Source organism: Ptiloglossa arizonensis, chromosome 1 (assembly GCF_051014685.1).
Source record: "Ptiloglossa arizonensis isolate GNS036 chromosome 1, iyPtiAriz1_principal, whole genome shotgun sequence".
Lineage (NCBI taxonomy): Eukaryota > Metazoa > Arthropoda > Insecta > Hymenoptera > Colletidae > Ptiloglossa > Ptiloglossa arizonensis.
Window position 1 is genome coordinate 13,652,104 of NC_135048.1, and position 14,590 is coordinate 13,666,693.

General features: G+C 42.0%; 1 protein-coding gene and 1 long non-coding RNA gene across 7 annotated transcripts in view; one reads left to right on the forward strand and one right to left on the reverse strand.

Annotated features, from left to right (window-relative positions):
* Positions 1-14,590, reverse strand: part of LOC143145623 (venom dipeptidyl peptidase 4) — a 290,218-nt gene that overhangs the window by 128,580 nt on the left and 147,048 nt on the right. For all 5 annotated transcript variants that reach the window (XM_076309552.1, XM_076309472.1, XM_076309383.1 and 2 more), the window contains one exon: positions 6,947-6,999. In XM_076309552.1, coding sequence (XP_076165667.1) covers positions 6,947-6,999 — 53 coding nt within the window. The remainder of the gene's footprint in view (positions 1-6,946; positions 7,000-14,590) is intronic.
* LOC143145958 (uncharacterized) overlaps positions 7,180-14,590 on the forward strand; it is a 99,013-nt gene continuing 91,602 nt past the window's right edge. For both annotated transcript variants that reach the window (XR_012991818.1, XR_012991824.1), the window contains exon 1: positions 7,180-7,436. This is a non-coding gene — a long non-coding RNA (uncharacterized LOC143145958). The remainder of the gene's footprint in view (positions 7,437-14,590) is intronic.

Genomic DNA, 14,590 nt, shown 5'->3' on the forward strand with positions numbered 1-14,590 from the left:
AAAAGTTGATTCCAAATTTTATCTCGAAATAATTTCATAGAGAAATAAAACACTGATTTGTGTACATATATAATTCATCAAATTTCGCGATAACACGGAAAACGATATGGCTTCTGTTCGCGGCACGAATTTGATTACTTTGAAATGCTATTCGCGTGACATTTTCCGAACATTTCCGGGCAAATGTTTCTAATTTTCGTAGCGTATATTCTACTTCGATTGCTTTGGAGTTTCGGGTTCATTATCGCGCAGCTTGCTCTTTAAGAAACTTCGGAGAACAACATAATAGACGTCGCTGCTTTTGGATATCAGCGACCTGGAAACGTGTCTTTCGACTCGCGATACAAGTCTCTACGATAAGAGCACGTTCGTAAATCGTGCAACGCTGCACGATAAGTCTTCCGCGTGTCTGCTTCGCGAGTGTAAGGCACGATACAGAGATGGAACTTTTCGCCGCACGATCGTATGTTTTTCCTTATTCTTTCAATCGGAAACAACCGAAAACAACGAAGACAGACATACGACCGCAACGGGGGAAAAAAAAACATTCACGTCCGCAGCGACGCGAAAATAACGAACGACTACGTCGATCAAAGTATGGGACCGATTTTCGCCATTGTATATACAGACTGTCGCGTAACTGGCGATAGAAACGCGAAAGTGGTGATTCTACACGAAACATTGAATCGAAAATATGGAATAAAATTTTTTCATACGGGTTTTGTTCACGAGAAAAATAGCTTCGAGTGTTTATCGAGTACGCGTGTGCTTCATCAAAATTCAACACAACGTATTTCGTTGTGTGCTATTTTTATCGTCGAGCGAGTTTCTAAACACGGTTATATTTTTCTTTTTTTTGTATCATTCTTATATCAAAGAATCGAACTTTTAGATTCTATCGTAGCGTTGATATAACTAACTTTCGATATAACGCATTGGTAATGTTTAGGAACGTTAATAGAGATAATTCACGTGAAATCTGTTGAGTCGAGGATCGATCGAGTGCACACCTCGATAAACATTCAAAGTCATTTTTCTCGTTAACAAAGCCTTGCATGAAAAATTCTATATTTTCAATTCGTTATTCCACGTAGAATCATCGTCCCTGGATGAACAGTCAGTCATTTCTTTCGTTAACAAAGCCATGCATTAGAAAATTCTATTGTATATTTTCAATTCGGTATTCCACGTAGAATCATCGTCTTTGGATAAATATTCAAAGTTATTTTTCTCGTTAACAAAGTCTTACGTAAAAAAATTCTATTATATATTTTCAATTCAGTATTCCACGTAGAATTATCATCTCTGAATGAACATTTAGTCATTTTTTTCCTTAACAAAGCCATGGATTGAAAATTCTATTGTATCTTTTCAATTCAGTATTCCACGTAGAATGATCGTCCCTGGATGAACATTCAAATTAATTTTTCTCGTTAACAAAGCCTTGCATTGAAAATTCTATGGTATATTTTCGATACGGTATTTCACGCAGTATCACTATCTACGTACCACCAGTTACGTGACACCCGGTATAAAGACGTTGAACGAAAAAAAAAAAAATGAAGGAAAGAGGAAATGAAGGGGCCTCTTATCGGCGAATCCATTTTCCTGAACGCGTTGCCTGTATTCTAATTTCCAGCGAACACTCTTCGCTCGTCTCACCGCGTGACGTAAAATATCGACCGTGAAACAACGTGCGCGACAGGATGTTATTGGCAAATTGAAATCTGGAATACGTATCTGGAGCGACGACGGCGAATTTTATTTTCGACGCGCCGCACCGCCGAAAATTTCCTTCGCCGTTAGCAGTCCGCGCGTCTCCGAGGTCTAAGAAAAATGTCACGAGCAGAAATGGTAACATTTCACCCTACCCTCCCCGCCCCTCCTCATCGTTGAGGAGAGTTCCACGGCTCTTTGCGCGCCACTTCATTCGTTGTGCCAGTCACGTCGTCGGAGTCATTCATGCGCGTTGCCCCTCCCCCTCGCGAGTTTTTGTTCTTAACTTATCAGGTAATTTCACGAGCCTGTGTAGGTAACTTCGATGCGCGAAACTTTTTGCCATCATTTTGTTTATTTTGCGTCACGTTGCAAACGAAGCTACCTTTCGAACAATTCAAACGATGATAAACCGTTGAAAACGAGACGCATTATTAAACGACCAGTTTCCAACACTATACATGTGCCATTTATGACGTTTTCAAGTAACAGTATCGATGATTACAATCGTAGCGATTGCTACGATTATAACGATATTTACCCTCATGGGTACTATCGAAGGAAGATATAGGTTAGGTATAGGTTAGGTTTGGGGCAAATGTAGTCTCTGCGTGTATATTAAATCTGAAGCGACTGTGGCGCCAAGCTTCGGACGTACGAGGTCATGGTGGTATCATTAATTACAATCACAGCAATTGCTCCCATGGTTACAGTCGGAAGAAGAATTTCGGGTCTAGGTTAAGTCTAGAGCAAGTGTAGTCTCGACACGCGTATTAAGTATCGAGAAACTGTAGCAAGTGTGACAACGTTTATGTCCTTGTATCGTCAGTGTTGTTTATGATAAGTTTAAATGGCGGAGATCTCGTCAGAAATGTGTGGTAGTAATAGTACCAGTAGTTATAGTTACTCGATTGCTACGATTCTAGTGAAATTTACTCCTACAGCTACGGTCGAACGAAGAACTCTGGGTCTAGGTTAAGTCTAGGGCAAGTGTAGTCTCGACATGTCTATTAAATCTCGGGAAACTGTAACACTGAGTACATTACCTAGAACTATGATCTCAACTATCGATCACTATGCTTCTATTGGCACTTACCCTCGCAATCACATGAACAATTCTAGGTCTGGGCTAGATCTAGAGTTGTGACATTTTTAAATAGCGCTCCCAGTAGTACCAATAGTCACAGTTATATCGATCACTGTGCTTCTATTGGCACTTACCCTCGCAATCACACGAACAATTCTAGATCTAGGGTAGGTCTAGAGTAGCACTCTACTGTAGCACTAGATACAGTACCTAGAACTATATTCCCAATGTTTACGTTTTCACATTGTAAGTGACATTTTTAAATAGCACTTCCAGTAGTACCAATAGTCACAGTTATATCGATCACTGTGCTTCTATTGGTACTTGCCCTCGCAATCACACGAACAATTCTAGGTCTAGGGTAGGTCTAGGGTAGCACTCTACTATAGCACTAGGTACAGTACCTAGAACTATATTCCCAATGTTTACGTTTTCACATTGTAAGTGACATTTTTAAATAGTAGTCCCAGTAGTACCAATAGTCACAGTTATATCGATCACTGTGCTTCTATTGGCACTTACCCTCGCAATCACACGAACAATTCTAGGTCTAGGGTAGGTCTAGGGCAAACGTAGTCCCTACGTCTATCCCCCCTAGATGGGGTGTAGTAGCGGTACGTGTCCGTTAGGTCTAGAGAAACTGAAGTGCCAGCTACTGTTGCAAGGGCTGTAGTTACGACGAAGCACACAAAGAAACGTGAAATGACCTGATACGTCGCCAAAGGCTCGCCGCAAATGAGCTGACACCGTTTCTTAACCCGCGACGTGTTGAGAGTCGGCCTCGCAATTACAACTCGATAATTCTGAAGCTTGACATTCTTTCTCCCCTCTAATTCTGGCCACTTTCGTCCCAGCAATTTCGCTGCAATTACGCCCGACGTCAAAGCAACGAAGACGGGTCCCTCTCTTCTTTGTTCCCGATCGCTAATTGGGATCGTTTGTTGCGGTGACAGGAGTGTATGATACAGAATCTTGCGGGGCCACGGAATCGTTCTCAACTTACTTCCCGGACGAAAATGTTCCCGCAAGTTTTTTATACACCGCTCCGACCCCAGGAAGCTTTCACGGTTTTAAAGCTCTTCGAGCGTCGAGAGGTACGAAAGTTGCGAAAAAATGCTGGCCACGTTATATTTTTCTTAACATCGACCCGTGCTGGTTTAAGATGAAGCCGGGGAAACTTTCGAGGAAGTAACGTAATATAAATAACACGAAACCGGAGTATGCAACGATGAGAAAATAATAAGGCGGTAACCGGTCCCGACTGTATCGGTAACGATCGCGTCCGTAACGATAACCGTGGTTAGGTTATGTTCTCGTATTTACTTCCATTCCGACCACGTGTTAACTCTCTCCCTCTCTTTTCGCCACGAGCACGCTTTGCAAACACTTTGTCAACGAGACACTCTCACTTTCTACGTATCAAGGATCGATACCTGTCGACACTGACAGAAGTTATACTTTCCATCGATAAGTACGAATCGATACCTCCCCTCCAACAAAGGACAAGAATAAAAATAAAAAAATAATGGGATAGAATTTTGTTTCTTTTCTCTTTATTTCTATCGGCACTGTGTATCAACACCACCCCTCGAACAGAAAATAAAAAACAAAAATAAAACAACACGAAAGAATATTTCTCTTCTTTCTTTATTTCTATCGATAGTATGAATCAACAACGCCCCTTCAACAGAAAATAAAAACGGAAATAAAATAACACGAAAGAATATTTTTCTTTTGCCCGTTATTTCTATCGATGGTACGAATCAACATCACCCCTCGAATAAAAAATAAGAACAGAAATAAAATAACACGAGAGAGTATTTCTTTTTCCCCCTCGTCGTTTCTATCGATGATACGAATGAACACTTCCTCGCATCCGTGTAATTTTTTAAACTCTATACGTACAATATTCATCGAACAGGAAATTTGATCAAACCCTGAGACCGTAGTTAGTTGCGAGTCACGAGCGAATAGTTCGTCAGGACTCTATTCATTTGGTTGTACCAAAGAGGCGAAAGTTGCGATTACGTAATTAGCCGGAACCGTATTTAGAGATTGCACGCTCTCAAATAATTGAAGTCCCCCGTGTTCACGGTGCTGTGACAAATTTAAATATTCACCGGAAGTCATTAAAGAATAACTCGGGGGACATCACGCGTTCCCACGCCGGGCGGCGTTCTCTCAGCGAGCGCGGTTATTCTCTTCGAGTTTGAAAGACGGCTTTCATCTACCGCCATCGTATAACTTGAAGTTGAAGGGCCGAAGTTTAAAATACGCCCGTAAAGCGCGAAGAAGTCCAACCACCCCATCCCCCCTACCCCCCTCCTCTCACCATTGCGCCCCACTACCTGCCCCGCGTCCAACCGGAAACTATTTTCGAACTCTTCGAACAATATTGGTTGTTGCGTTTTTCCAAAAAGACTCGTTCCCTGTTCGGAAGTTTCCGTAAAGCTTCCGCAAATTTTCCTCGACTTCCGGCCGGAAGAATCTTCTCCCGCGCACCGGCAACGGTTTCCAAGAATATCGTAATCGCGCGCTCTTATATATTCCATCACGGCCGGAAACTCGTGCACTCGATAAGGATTTCGAGTTTCAGAAATTTCGTTAATTTCGAACTCTTCGATGCGAAGTCGTTTCAAGGTCGAGTTACAGCACGAGCTCGATTCTTGACTGTACCTCGGATACAAGTTAGAACGAGGATACACGGTTTCGGTGAAAACGCAAAGAACATTGACGACGAAATAAATTCGAAATAATGTTACAGTTTCGTTTAATTTCATCGACAAGTTTATTTATCGTTTTTATTTCACGGTTGGATAAATCCAAATTTTTTTACCGGCTTCGAATAACCCAGTTCCGAAGGAAATAACCTCAAAAGAGGAGAAGTTAAGTTTATGGTATTTCTTCTTCGAAAACCGTTTACAGGTTCGACAGTGATTTATGGGGTTCGTTTTATTAAAACGATAAGATGGAATTTAAGAAAAAATTGAAATATACGTTTTAAAATACTCCCAGTGCAAATTAATTATTGTGAGAAATATATTGTAAAGTAAAATTTAGGCAATTTATAGAATCATTATCATTAGTTTGACACGTCTTTGTTTTAGTCGAGGTTTTGTGTGAGTTTGGCACCTGGTGTAGCCAGAAAATAAGATGAATCCCATGTATAAACAATGAGAAAAGACAGCATAAGCGAAGTGGAAGAAACAACGGGTGTTTCTGTTGTACTGTATTTATATATATTTATCTCGTTACACCTTATACCTGATATACAAATACAATATGCACACCCGTTACTTCTCCCACTCTAATCATGCTACTTCCTCCACTCCGGTTGGACTTCTTCGCTCCCACTCTAATCATGCTGCTTTCCCCCACTCCTTGCACATAAAATTCAACTTACATTTCTGTCTACACTCTTGACACCACTACGATATTTTTCCTATCGTACGACAGTCTATTTTTGCAAGCAACAATCTTTCATACGTTTATACACTACGAGAAAAAAAAAATCACCATCTTATTATTTAAACAGAGAAAATCGTGCTCGTGTGTAATATTTTTAACAATCTTTCATACGTTTATACACTACGAGAAAAAAAAATCACCATCTTATTATTTCAACAGAGAAAATCGTGCTCGTGTGTAATATTTTTAACAATCTTTCATACGTTTCTACACTACGAGAGAAAAAAAGATCACCATCTCATTATTTGAACAGAGAAAATCGCGCTGGTGTGTAATATTTTTAACAAGTTCTGGTTCTTTTAACTCTATTCGCCGTGGATGAAAATCCCGCGGGGTGGGGGGTGGGTGGGTGGGGCTAAGCCGCTAGCAAAGAGGGTGAAAACGAATCCGAGGCGAGGAACGACGGCCGGGCTAATCGTGATATAAGCACTCCTAAACGGGGAATTAATGTCCAGAACCCGCGGGGTGCGAAGTTCGCCGATGGCGGAGGCGTCGCGAACCACCCCGCATTTAAGACGGCCTGAAATTCGCGGGCTGGCTGTAATTTGCGCGCCGCCAGCCGCTTCCAGCCGCCGGTAGCGCGAAGATTAAAATGCAAATCTAAACTCGGCCGCGGAATAAGTTTGAGATACGATTATCCTAAATGGCCCAGGGCTACGCGGCTCGTTTACTTACAAGGTTTCCAGGTTCACGATCTTGTAGTGGGCCAGGTACGTGTGCCGATAGAGCTGCAACAGAAAGAAGAGTAACGGTGAATGTTTATTAGTTGTGTTTGCCAGGGCAACTCGCCGGGAAATTGGATGCCCGACGCGTTTTTAAGGGCCGTATAAACGCCTCGGGTTAGGTGGCGACGCGGTGTCGTCCCGAGGGGGGAGGGGGAGCGGTGGTGGTGTTTTCGCGCAAGGTTTTACGTTCGTGGAGCGCGCCGAAGGAAAAAAAACCAAGTCGTACTATTTTTTCTCGCGCAAAAAATGGAACGTTTGTAAGTGTAACGTTGAAATTGTGTCTCTGGAAATAGGTGTAGCTCGTGTTTTTTTTACCGAGAATTGTACGATTAATATTTGAGGTTATGACACGTGACACTGTACGCTGTATCGTGGGGCTATCGGTGAAACAGTTTGATGCGCACTTTTTTCGAGATTAGTGCGTGTATAATTATTTTAAGGTGAGTGTATATATAAATGTTTTAAGATAAGTGTACGTACAAATATTTTAAGATAAATGCACGTGTAATTATTTTAAAATAATTGTACGTATAATCTATGAGCGTAACGCAATTAATATTTGAGGTTAGGTCACGTGATACGATGTACCATATTGATAGACTATCGGTAAAACAGTTCGATGCACACTTTTTCCAAGTCCAGTGTGTACATTCAGTTTTTATTTTAAATTTATTCACTGTGAACATATTTTAACTAGTGCGATTAATACCTGAACAAATGTACTAATTAGCGCACAAACTGATTAACTTCGCGTTTCTATTAGAACGTACATAATTTAACGATATTGAATCGACAACACACCTTCCGGTTTATTATGATCGTAGCGGACAAAACAATGTATTTTATGCGCTACAACAGACTGTATTGGTACGTGTATTTTACGTACATACGTACAAGAGATCGAATTTAATAAAGGGTTGTTACATTGTTATTCACTGTATCTGAAACCTCGTAAAATTTATCAACGTATCAGGAAGGAACCGAAACGACAATTTGTATTTTCGAAAAAAAAAAATAGAGGGACCAACGCGTTTTATTCGTTACAATAGCTCCGTGAAAAATAAAATCTCAGTGACATCGTAATTTTTATCTCACCGTAAAATGGTACATCACGTTTCTTACGAGGCTCTTTTAATATAAATTTTACATAAAATTATTCCCTTCGGGGTGTAAGTCCGCCAGAAATAAAAACGAAAACGGTGCCAGAATTTTTATTTATTTATTCATTTTATTTGTACCAGGACCGAAAGAAAGATATTTCATTTTTTGTGACCAGATATTTCGATAAAAACGTATACGAAATAACACTAGCCACGTGAGAATTATAATTTTCAGAAAAAGAAATCCACGAGCGAAAGCAGCACCGTAATTTTCGTTTTGAAATAAAAACGAGAAACGATGATCTTTCTCGTCGCGATGCATTTTAAAGCGCATGTAAATTTCACTTGGAATTATTCCGTGAGTGAAGATATATACGCCTCGAAGAAATAAAACTCAGAGGTGTAGGAGCCACGAATTTGAACGTTCAATCTTTCTTTTCCCTTTAACAAGTGCTTTCGTACTTTTGCGGTCAGACAGAATGTGCGAGCATGTTCTACGCCGTTTCAGAAAGAACGTAAGTGCCACGTAGCCGCAACGAGTATTGAGATCGCCCAGCCAGTGCTTATCCTTGCGAATGCAAGTGGTTATGGCGCACTCACGTTCACCCTTTATGCTTCATAGATCCCTACCGAAACCTTTGTCGAGGGCGTAGTCATTTTTTTACCGAGGGAAATTCAAATAGTATTTTCCGATCGACTTCCATACGCAGAACAATAATGGTACCCGCGTCTCCTTTTACGTGTCGATATCGAGTGAATACGTTCCATGCATTGCACGGCACGCAACGGTTTTAGTTCCGTTACCTATCACACGAATTTATTTGTAATGAACCTCCCTATATCGTCGAAAATAAATGTCTCGTTAAAAGTGATGTAACGTGATTCGATAACAACGCTCAATTAAGAGAAATTTCATTGACGCAATATTCTAAATTCGCAGCCAATCAGCTCGGTACTACCCGCGACCAAGAATCATTGTTCGTCGCGGGTAATACCGATTACCAGGTCTCACCACGTGGAGGTCGCTGCGATCGGAGACCCGGAGAGAGATAGATGGAATCAAAGTTCCACCGATCTCCCTCGACACGCAATACAAACGAAGTTACTGAATCGAGGAGATAGAAAGAACGAAAGTTCCTTCGATCTCCTTGTTTAGTTCTGCCGAGCAATTACATTATGGAAAAATTAGGCAAAATTGGGAAATACGCGACACGAACCGTGCAGTTGGTCCTACTAGGTCTATCCCGTTTCCCCTCCGTGGTTCCGATTCCAGAGAAAACGAACGACGCCTACCACTCCCCTAGAGGAGTGCCCCGTTTCTCCATCTTTACGACGAGAGGGTCTTATTTTGGAGGCTTTCGCAGGGACCGGCAAAAATGCCTACTCCTGTGCTCGCAACATGCCCCCTCTGGAAGCGGACACACCGGAAGAGACGGCGATAGACCGTTCGGACCACTTACACGGCCGGTCACTTGCTTATGCAACAAGCAGAGGTGGCCGGACTGAGGAACGAGCAAGCGAGCAAAAATAAGCTAAAGATTGGATAATTGCTCGGCAGATCACAGATATTTGTACATGGTGGCCTTAAAACTAACTTATTCTAAGCTTAATTAAAAATCCCACGGCGATTGCGACGAGAGAGTCCTCTTCGTTCTTCGTTCTTTGTTCTTCGTTCTTCGATGTGCCTAAGATAAACCTAAAGTCAAGTCATGATAGAGAATAGAAATGTAGTTGGTTAATGGTTAAACACAGTTATGCAGTAACAGACAAAATAAACATGGAAAAACAAGTACAAATTAAAATCAGAGAATAAATACACATGTGTCGGAGCAAATAAAATAAATTAAACAAAGGAGAAACTGTAAAAAAGAAAAAGAAAATTGGAGTTTGGTCAGCATTGGTCAGCATAGTGTTAGCCAGACTCCATGGCAGTCCTCACAGCGTCCAAATGTACCAGAGAGTGATGTGTGTCCATCTCCGATGCTCCCGCTGAAATGAAATTTTCTGCAACTGGCGGGTCTACTTATACTTCTCCCGAAGGTGACTCCTGATTGCTTGTGTTCGATGGAACGTTACTTCGAGAGGTTGTATTCGGTCTAACCGTATATTTTAACGAGTCGATGGTTTTTAAGCCATTATTTATACTAGGATGTTGTTCATAATTGCTTTAACTATGGTCCTATGATAGTTGTTAATAATTATGATAAATAAACGTCAAGATATTGCAAAATCTGCGATGGTAAACAGATTTGTTTAATTAAGTTTATTTGTTCCGACATATATATATTTATATATATTTATTCTCTGATTTTAATTTGTACTTGTTTCTCCATGTTTATTTTTTGTCACTGCTTCGATTATTTTGTCTGTTACTGCATAACTGTGTTTAACCATTTACCAACTTCATTTCTATTATCTATCATGCTTTGACTTTACGTTTCTCTTACGTAGACACATTGGCAAAAGAGAAACGAAGAACGAAGAAGAAGTTGCTTCATCGCACCCTCCGTGGAATCGTTTATTGGATTAAATTAATTTTAAGAACGCCATGTACAAATATGTGTACTCTGCCAAGCAAGTATCGAATTTTTAGCTTATTTTTGTTCGCTTCCTCGTTTCATAGTCCGGCCACCTCTGCTTGTTGCATAAGCAAGTGACCGGCCGTGAAACTGGTCCGAACGTTCCATTGCTGTTTCTTCTGGTGCGTCCGCTTTCAGGGGAAGATGTTGCGAACACAGAGGAAGGTTTTACCTCTGTCTTTGTGGAAGCCACCGATGAGGACCCTCTCTTTGGTAATCCTTCGTAAGTCGTGACCACGTTTGCGTAACTCGCGGCGCTGAGTTGTGATGAAACGGGGCGCTCCTTTCGGCGGTGTCTCGGCCATTTCCTCCCGAATCGGGCCCATTAAGGGAAAACGGGACTGACCTAGTAGGCCAACTCCATGGTACGCGTCGCTTCTTTCTCAATTTTTCCTCATTTTTTCCATATTGCAATCGCTCGACAGAACTAAACGAGGAGATCGAAGGAACTTTGATTCCTTCCATCTTCCTGGTTTAGTAATTTCGTTTGTATCGCACGTCTAGGGAGATCGATGGAACTTTGATTCCATCTATCTCTCTCCAGGTCTCCGCTCGCAGCAACCTCCACGTGGTGAGGCCTGGTAATCGGTATTACCCGCGACGAACAATGATTCTTGGTTGCGGGTAGTACCGAGCTAATTGGCTGCGAATTTAGAATATTACGTCAATGAAATTTCTCTTAATTGAAATTGATTAAGAAATACATCGTAGTTCAATGATCGATATGTACAGAAATATACGAGAAAAAGGGAGTGAACCCTGAAGTATTAGAAAAAAAGTCATGCATTGTTTAGACGAACTAATGCTCCACTATCAACATAGTTACGCATAGCCACGACCGTGCCTAATCGCTATACATACATTGCGAACGAATATTTTTTCTTATCCTACTCGAAGTGTAAGTCGTTCCTATACTTCTGCCGGACAATTTCTTATCTTGGAAAATGTCTATGGAATCCGATCCTGGATAGAATTTTCCTCCTGGATAAAGAACCTTTCCCAATAATAGAAAAATAGTGCAGAGAAACTACACCCATCGGCATTCTTATAAACTGTGACGTTAATTTATAAATATTTACGACTAAAAGCATTAATAAATTATCCACCATTACATTCGAGAAACTCTCCTCTATTTCTGAAGATATTCCTCTATTTAATGCAATATCTCATTTTCTTCGAAAATCCTAGGTTTCCGCAAACAGCCAAATTTTTCGAAAACTGAGAATGTTACACTAATACGACTTCCGGATTCTTACTTGGCATGTGTAGCTCTACGAGGATTACCCACCGGTTAATAAAAGCCAAAAATCGCGTAGCACAGTGTAGTAAATTAGACACGGTAAGCTTTCGAGTCGCCTTCTCATTAACCTCGACTCGAGATAAAAATTATCACCCCGCTTTCGAGCAAATTGAACAAAAACGACCGTTTAAACAACAAGTTTTGACATTTCGTAGTGTCGATACTTCTTTCCAACGAAAACTTAGTTCGATTTGGTCTCTGGTATTGGCGCGTATCTGTATCAATGAATAATACACCGTTGGATCGGCCACGTCGTTGATTATAAAATCGAAAAACCAGGCTCGTCCTATCTCTCGTGTAACACACAAAATTCTGCAGGGATCGATTAACGAAAAACAGCCGGATTTCGGCAATAAATAACCCACTGGGATGGGGATCATGGGATGCGATACCATCGAACACGCTATCGACACCGTGCTACGATACGAAAGGATTCACGACGCTGGTTGTCCCTCTCGCGCCACGTTGCACCACCACCATTAACTCTTTTCAGGACAAAGTCCCGTACGTCATGTCGGCCCGATAAGAGTGGTATAATGCCACTTTAACGTGTTGCACGAGCGCTGATTATCGACCGCGTACTCATTTCTGCTGGACAATTCGCACTTCCCCCACCCCGTTTCCTCTCTCCCCCACCCAACGGTCGTGTCACGCGCCAGTTGATCAAACTGTTAACCGTCGCCATTAGATTCACGCTGGCGGTCGCGATTTGTCTTTGCCTCGTTCCCAAACGTATTTGAATTGATCATATTTGTACATCGATGGACGCGCCGCTAAACGCGGAGACCCGACTGGCGATCCACGTTTGTATATTATTTATTTATCCGGCCACCCGGTATATATTAATACATACCGATGCTCGAGGGGAACGGTATGCACAGAAGTGCACTACGCGACGAGAGCTTCGTAGTTTACCACGAAACGATGACAGCTCCGACATGTTCAATTTTTATGTCGAGAACAGGTTATGTTTCTGATCCCGGTGATCGAGTCAGGATGATTGCGTTTTGCCAAGAACGCTCGAATTTCGAAACTGGAATATATCCAAGTTTCCCGATCGGAACGTTCCATCTTCGCGGGGAGTGCTCGCGTAAAAGATCATTGAGCGTCTCGTAGGAGGTTCGAATTTCAATCGCACAGATATACGCTGATTCTACGCGAAAAAATGAACAAAAATGCTAGAATGCGTGTTTTTCGTCCGAGCCTTTGTTTCCGAAAAAAAGGAGTTGGAACATTCCACGTGTGCGGGGAACGTTCGTTGGCGATGGCTCGGTGCGCCCCGCGCGCGTGTGCAATTTCGAAGTCAATTTTCTCGGGAACAAAGCATCGCTGGGGAAAAATGCATCGCGTTATTTCGATTCGTATTTTCGCGTAGAATCCGTCACGTTGCGCGCGATGTTATCGCACGAGGCATGGTAACGTCACAATTAGAAGAAATCGACGGGTACCGTTCGACGGTGGCCATTTTCCTAAACCAATGCAGCTCGTAAATTTCACGCGTACATTCCAGCAACACGAAACTCATTTCGGGCTTAAAGTAATTTCCAGTAACTTTTAATAAAAACGTGTCGCGGCTGCACCGAAATTCCCCGTCGAGGAAAAACTACGCGGGTGGCGAAAAAAAAAAAAAAAAAAAAAAAAAAACGAAAAAAAAGAAGAGAAAAAACACAAAAAACTCGGTGAAAAAAAACGAACGATTTATCGAACAGCCGGCCGAAAGTTAATTAATTACATTTCAGTGTCATGAATGGCGCAGTAACGATCAATCGAACGGGATTTTCCAGCGGCAGGCTGGAAAGAGAGATACGATTCTCGCAAATATTTTCGCGGCGGATTTTTCGGGCGAGCGGGCGGCAACGAAAATTGATTTACAGGTCAAAGATAATGGCCGCGTGGAAGCGACAGCCAAGCTAAATCTTGATATCGCGTGGAATTTGTTTTTTAATTTGCGCGGGCCCGCGGAGCGGATTTTCCGGACCGATTTCGATGGGGCTTACAGCCGCGATTTTATGACGCGATTCGGGATCTTTGCACGGCCGATTTTGCGGGGATCATGGTGGCCGAGGTGGACACGGGATTTCGAGCGGTTAGATTTTGTGGAAACGCCAGCGTCGAATTTGCGGTTCGATTCGAAACTTGCTCGGCTGCATTTTGATATCGGACGCGCAATAGGAACGCTACAATTTTGTAATTAAATTTGAAACCACCGTACTCGAATTCGATTGGACAACCTTGGGTCTTGTGGCTTCAACTTGCGTGACTCAATTTGGGACTCGAACTGCCGCCGACGCGCCATCGAACCGGGAATTCTCGACTTTAATCTCGGATCAAAATGTGATTTTACAACGGGACAAACTTGCGACCGAATTCGGTGGAGAATCACCGACACTGATTTCGGGTTTATAGTTTTCCACACTTGTGGCGCCGGCTCGAATTAAACGTAGTATCCCATGGCTTTCGTCCGGGATCAAATTATAATTTTACAGTATCACTAACTTCGCGACCCAGTTCCCCTTCTCCTGCCCCCCTAATTCTGAAAGTTTGACATCGGGCGAAGTTGGAATTTTATAATTTTCTATATTCGTGGTCTTATTGCGGATTAAATTTGAAATCCT